The following is a 7153-nucleotide window of genomic DNA, read 5'->3' on the forward strand; positions in this document are numbered from 1 at the left end:
TGACACCAACATGTTTCATTCCTATTGTCCCTATACAAATCCAAACCTTTTCCCATTGAGGCTATATCGTCCCAGGGTGTGCTAAGAAAGGTTCAGGCTATATCGTCCCGGGGGGGGGGGATCTGTTGTGTATTTTCCATTGAGGCTATGTCGTCCCCATTCACTACTTATGACCATAATATAGAATTTCACATACATGCACTAACGTGCTTTGTAGAAGTGCAAGTCCTGTCATAGCATTATATGCATTCGCTGCTCCATCTTCCTGATTGGACTTAAAGGGAAAACAATATGGGATACAATACCCCGCCACACCAAAATGGAGATAGTAACGCTGACAGGCTATATGGTATTAGGTTCTTGTTTTCTTTTTAAACATTCAACAATAATGAAATATTGCTTATCTGACTTTCCACATTGTGACAGAGACTTTAAGAATGAAATCATGTAATTCATGTAAACGCTCTCTAATAGATCAGATAATCGTTTTAGCTTTTGTGCAAATGATGAATGAGTCAAAGAATTTCTCACAACGCAGATGATTAAGGAGTAGAGTAAGCTGTGTAAGACATCAGGATAAAAAAGTATCGTCTGAAAAAGTAAAGAATACAAATAAAGTGAATAAAAAGAAATAATAATGACAATGACCAGCTACAATGCATTACATTTTATTTAAAATTCAACTCATATTTAAGAACGAAGAGGATTATATCTTATTTCCAAGCCATTGTATTGTTTAACGTTTACTAAATTTCCGTGTCCTGCTTATTTCGTCGTCTGCTTACAGGCTGTAATTACTTTATCAACTAAGAAAAGTCTTAAATGCGCAATATGGCGGTTGGTTTTTTTTTTCCAAATGGAGCGAAATTTAATCGTGTTATACTAAATGAAATATTTCCCTTTTGTAATACATCGGTGAAATAACACGTTTATTTAAAATTATTGAGCATAATTTTGCTTGAATTAAGTATAGTTATTATTTTGAAAGCCCTATTAAAAATATTGTGACCTTTCATAACATGATATATAGATTTCGAAGACTTTTTGTGCGAAATGAAATGACTCATCGACTGGTTATCACAACTACTCTCTTCGTTGAATTCTAGAAAGAAAAACTTTTAAATAAATGAATGTATCACCTAACTAATATAACAAATTATTCGATATTTAAAAATAATCATTTTTTTGCCCTGAATTGGAAATCGTCACACAAAATAGATTGGTAAAATAGCCATATATATGATCAGACTCCGGTAAAACGAAGTCCTTGACTTGAAATATTTATATCCGATTAAGTTTTTGCTGATATACTGCAAGTTTTGCTGATGAAAATACAAGCACTTTCGTATAATTAGAAATCTGCTAAAGATATCACACATTTGTTTTTTAAATATTCAATTTTTATCGTGACAACTAACGATCGTTATTCAGTAGTCATTCTGACCGTACTAGCTGCCACCAGACGATATAATATTGCAAATCAACGATTGCTATTCAGTAGTCATGACCGTACTGGCTGCCACCAGACGATATAATATTGCAAATCAACGATTGCTATTCAGTAGTCATGACCGTACTGGCTGCCACCATACGATATAATATTGCAAATCAACGATTGCTATTCAGTAGTCATGACCGTACTGGCTGCCACCAGACGATATAATCTTGCAAATCAACGATTGCTATTCAGTAGTCATTCTGACCGTACTGCCTGCCACCAGACGATATAATATTGCAAATCAACGATTGCTATTCAGTAGTCATGACCGTACTGGCTGCCACCAGACGATATAATCTTGCAAATCAACGATTATTATTCATTGCTGATAAACGTCATCTCACTGTGCCTTATCTTTGCGAATGACACGAATTACGTACACATATACATGTGTGTGCAACGACTACACCTAATTGGAAACTCAAAGATCTATGGAATATGTTAAATAACATGATGCTTCCTATTCTTGTATTGCTGTCATTGAATGGAAAGCTTGCTGCTGGGTTCTTGGAAACGCCGCAATCCGGTGTTGTCGCGGGTGATATTACGTATCTCCAAAAACAGCTGGATGACGAGAAAGCCAAAAGAATGGTTCTGGAGAACGAACTTAAGATGCTTAAACACGAGTTCTCTGAGATGAAAGGTACGAGACTGTTTGATTGATTGATTTTTAAAATGGTTTTCTTGATGCTGGATGTATATCCAATGCTTTGCATGTTGTCTACAAATGAAGAACAAATGCACCAGACAATTATTTTAGCAGCGAGACGGTATTTATTTATAAAAGACATCATTTATTCATAGACGACAGTGTTATGTTCATTTATGAATAAAACACTGAACAAAATAAAATTATTTTTTATAGGAACTTAAACAAAAAGGTGTTAGATTCTTGACCAAATGTGCGAAAAATACTTAGATGCTTATTGACGTCAATGCATATGTAAAGTATTTTCGGTTTACATATAAAATAAAGTGTGTATATATATGATGTGTGTGCGTTTGTGTGTGTGTGTGTGAGAGAGAGAGAGAGAGAGAGAGAGAGGTATGGCAACCTCTATTGTGTACTTCAGGCATGTCAAATGGACAAACGAAGTTATGGAAAAAGTAGCACGCGGGTTGGGAAATTTCATTTGTTGTTATCTACATGTTTTACTTCAATTAATAATTTTGTCAGATTTTAAAATGTTCTGTTTAACAAGTGATTCTTGCAACTGTAAAAGGCGATTTTATTTAAGTGTAATGAAGTTTTCGTGTTCGTGATTCGAAAAATGGAAATTTCATGTCAGCAAAGTTTATTAGAGATTACTATCTGGGAAATTTAAGAGAATGTTTCTATTTATAATGAAAGTATGAATTATTTCCATTTTTTAGCATGTGCTTGCGATTGCTTTTAATTCTCTTTAGTTGCTGTACTCTAACGTATTATCGCTGGGGTACGCTGTCTATACTTCTGACACCATGTTTATATTTCTAAAAACCTTTCAATACTTCTGACTTGTTCTTGTTGCGGTATTATGTTCCTTGCATATTTTCTCCTTATTTGGTGAAATTCATAGCATTAGTTATTAGTTCAGATGCACCAAACCTATCTTAAAGATGCTATGCTTTTCTAACATAGGACAACACCAGCACAGGTTTTGTTGTATTTTCTAAAAATAATAGTTGCATTTGAATCAGATAACTGGAAATTATAGTGCCTAGAAATGTATAATGCAAGTGACCTTTCTTGTATCCGGTCGAATAAAACTATTTACTTTTTCATCCCACACAAAAGTTAAGATAGCGAAATTCACCAACATTTTATTTTCTATTTAGACTGTACCGCTGCTTTCTATATAATGCATGTAACATTCTTTACTGGCTAACAAATCCATAGAAAAGAATGAGACAAAAATACTAATGACTGCCGTAAGAATCAATAACACGTGATTGGCCCAAACAGTGTAGTAATTTCTTTGATACGGAACCGCAATATCCCAGCGGTTAGCGTGCAGGACAAATGGAATCCTAACGCCGGTCAAACGTTGTGCGGTCTTGTTCAAGTGCACTTTACTCCGGAAAGACTTTTTCACAATCATATCTCTGTCCGAACATTAAATCAACTAGAATGAGTTACACTGGTACCCAATTTTTAAGTTCTTTCTTGTAGGCGTACCTCTCACGTGACCAATTTGTTCAAATAAAAACTACAGTACTAATCGATTACCTTGTCATAGTCATTCGAGTTATTGACTTCTGGGAAGGAATCAAGAGCATACTTTTTGGTTATTACAATGTACTCGTTCCTTATTTTCTTTTTCTCTCAGTGTGAAATATTTTATGTACTACAGCATATATAACTAGGCTGTCTTGCTATCAATAGTCTATATTATCTTACACCCTAAAACTCGTCGATTAGCGAGATAATGCGATATCCAGCATAACCTTAAATGCGAAACTCGTATTTCGGCATTTAATAACCTTTATGTGTTTTTGTTCAACAGAGTACTCGTTCCATCGGACTTTGAACATACTTGTGTGTTTGTGTGCAGATTAAGGACTCATTTTTGACTGTTGTAATTTATTTTTTTATTACTAAGCTCTTTTCTCCACAGCCTCTCGTGCTTCAACAATTGGGTTCAAGGCACGTCTGTCTGAGACGTTGACGGTAAGCCACCCAGATGAGAAGATCGTATACAATAACGTCTTGACGAACATTGGTGAATGTTACAATAAAACAAATGGCGTATTTGAAGCGAAAGTCAATGGGACATATTTGTTTTCTGTCGTTGCTTGCTCGGCCTCAACCCATTTCATTGCTCTCAACATCGTGAGGAACGGCGACGTAATTGGCAATGTTCTGGCAGGTGACAACATCCTGTCAGACTGCGGTACGGAGGTGACGGTGATGTCACTGGTAGCGGGAGACAGAGTGTGGGTACAACGTCAGAGAGGAGATGTTCTGTTTGCGTTGTATTGGAACTCGTTTTCAGGGGTGATGGTCTGAAAAGAACTTGCTCGCTAGATGGATAAATACTGTCATTTTAACTTTCAACTTTCATATTAGCTATCGCGAAAGAAGCATGTCATTTCGTTTCCTTTAACTTCATTTACGTCGAAATAATCTGCGTGTGTATAATAACACCCCAACAGCAATTTGCTCGCATAGATAATCATGCAATTCTGTTCGAATTACTCAAGAAATTGTGTTTCAGTCAAAGATTTTGACCTTTTCAGTGTTAACTTATCACTCAGAATCAGTGAAATTACAATTGGAAATAATTCCATTTACCCGGCTTTTCTTCCCGTGTTATTTTCTTAAAGAATGCAAAGACACAACCTCACTTCCTGCCTACCTACCTACATACCTACACACACACACACACACACACACACACGCACACACACACACGCGCGCGCGCACGCACACATACACACGCATACATGCATGCATGCATGCATGCACGCACGCACGCAAGCACACACACATGCATACATACATACATACATACATACATGGTTTCCTACCCGAGATTAATATGACTCTGGGTACTGACCGTCAGTTTGACAGATATGATTATGGACTGTTAGCATGCCACGATCCTACCTACTAAAACCGTCATTGATGATATCAAGTCATTTTTCAATAGATTGTAATTGAGATATTTCTATCTACTAATTCACGTAGTAAAATAAACAGTCATTGATGATATCTAGTCCTTTTTTAATAGATACATTGTAACTGATATCTTTCTACATTGCAATTAATTGAGATCTTTCTATCTACTAATTCACACAGTAAATTGTTTGGAATGCGACGACGTTAGCCAGCAACGCTAACATTAATGTTGATGTTTATGTTAACGTTGCTGTTTCCAAAACTGACGAATGTGGGCATCTGGTCGCATGCAGTTTCTTGTGGCCCTTTAAAAAAAAGGGCCTGGCTGTTTGCTTAATAGCAGTTCAAACAGGATTTATGCCTTTAGAATATGGCCTTTCACCAAAAAACGGATAATGCCGTACAGCCAAATATTTCCTATTTTTTAAAATGAACTTTATCGGCTGCAAAGTATTTGCGCCTAAATTGCCTGTATTTGCAGAAAACGATACGGTCGTTATCTTTCCCAGCCAATAAATTGTTAACTGTTTTTTTCTTCCTACAATATTCGGAAACTGTCATACCCCTCGGAAACCCTTGGAGTAGAATATTTCCAACCAGCACTTTCTTGATACCTTTTTGTATCAATTCAGTGCATATTCTCTCAATATTATTGGCTACGTAGATACAAGATACATCTGGACTTAAATCGTTTCATCCTATACATAATCAAATGTTGGTTCTATTTGTGACGTTAAAAATCTCAGAACGGTGTCTGTAGTGCCACCACTGAAACCGCAAAATTCTGTTTGTACCCCAGCTATATTTACTGGCCATTTATCATTGTTCTTTTTACAAAATGAAAAAAGATGGGCAATTATACCATGTCCCAAAATAAGCAAGTTTGCCATGTTAAACACAATTCTTTTTTTTTTTTGGGGGGGGGGGGGCATCAGACAGATTTTCCAAAAAGAGAAAAGGTTGTTATGTGTTTCTTTCTTCCCCGAAGGTGTGTATGCTTGTATTATTTATAGTAGAATTTTGATCAAAAATTTTATTGAATTTTTGATGGGGTATTTAATCCCTAGTGTTATCTAAAGGGTTGTTCATCCGACACTGGGTTGTATCCCCGATGTCGAAATTCCTTCCTTTATGTGTTTGGTGATCTTAGCCAGAGATCCCTAAGTCCCGTGTATGCTATATGTATATGCTATGTGTATGTGTGCTATATGTTTATATGTTGGGACGGCCTTTATTGTCAAATTTCCCTAGTTATCCTCTCTTGCATTCATAGAATATTTATTTCATTAAATATTTCGACCGACTTTTCGAAATTTGGTAGAGAAAACGGTGTGATATTTGTTGTTTTTTAATAAAAGAAACATTGTTTTGAGTGAGTGGTCATATGTGTCGTTTTCTCTCTACTTTGATTGAATGAGAGGCTTGTCCGATAAAGGTTCCGCATTTTCCTTTATTTTCTGAATGTTTCTCTCCGTTATTGAAAGTGTAATTGAAAGTTCCAAAAGTTATAACTTGTATTTATGTGTTAGTTAAATTAGTATTGTTAGACTTGTTCTTCTTTAAATGTTACTATTTCCCCAACGTTTCTGTTATGTTTGTCCATATCCTCTGCGTGGGTTTTTCTGTCGCTATTTCGCAGGCCTGTCCACTTAGCGTAGCGCCTTGTGACTTAGCCCTGCGGCGTCTATGCAACATACTTCTCCCACGGAGAGGTTCCTTGTATCCCTTGCTAACAATAAACGTCAACAGAAAAAAAAAATAATAATAAAAAAAAAATCGTTTTTCTCTTATAAGTTTGGGTTGAAGTATTATTAAGTTGGGGTTGAAAGTATGTTTTATCTGCAGGGAAATATTAGTGACACAGTGGGGCAGGGTTCGGCTTGCATATGTTACTGCTATCGGTACTACCGAAACCGTCCCCCGCCTCCCCCCTCGAGATCGTAGATATGGTGTATATTTTCTATTTGGTTCTCTTATTTAAAAATCTTAATCACTTGTCCGCAGGATATCATAGTTGTTATTATGTAGTCTATTTTTAAAACAGTTTTGTTATC

At 36.1% G+C, this 7153-nt stretch overlaps 1 protein-coding gene across 1 annotated transcript; it reads left to right on the forward strand.

The window, feature by feature from the left end:
* The first annotated feature begins 1884 nt into the window (after nt 1–1884).
* On the forward strand, nt 1885–5190 carry LOC149771285 (complement C1q tumor necrosis factor-related protein 7-like). Its single transcript, XM_089948663.1, has 2 exons — nt 1885–2141; nt 4096–5190. The coding sequence occupies exons 1-2, from the start codon at nt 1937–1939 to the stop codon at nt 4485–4487; spliced, it is 597 nt and encodes a 198-aa protein (XP_089804789.1). The 5' UTR covers nt 1885–1936; the 3' UTR covers nt 4488–5190.
* Nucleotides 5191–7153: the final 1963 nt, after the last annotated feature.

Source organism: Sinohyriopsis cumingii, unplaced genomic scaffold (assembly GCF_028554795.1).
Source record: "Sinohyriopsis cumingii isolate HCF-2022 unplaced genomic scaffold, ASM2855479v2 utg001994l, whole genome shotgun sequence".
Taxonomy (NCBI): domain Eukaryota; kingdom Metazoa; phylum Mollusca; class Bivalvia; order Unionida; family Unionidae; genus Sinohyriopsis; species Sinohyriopsis cumingii.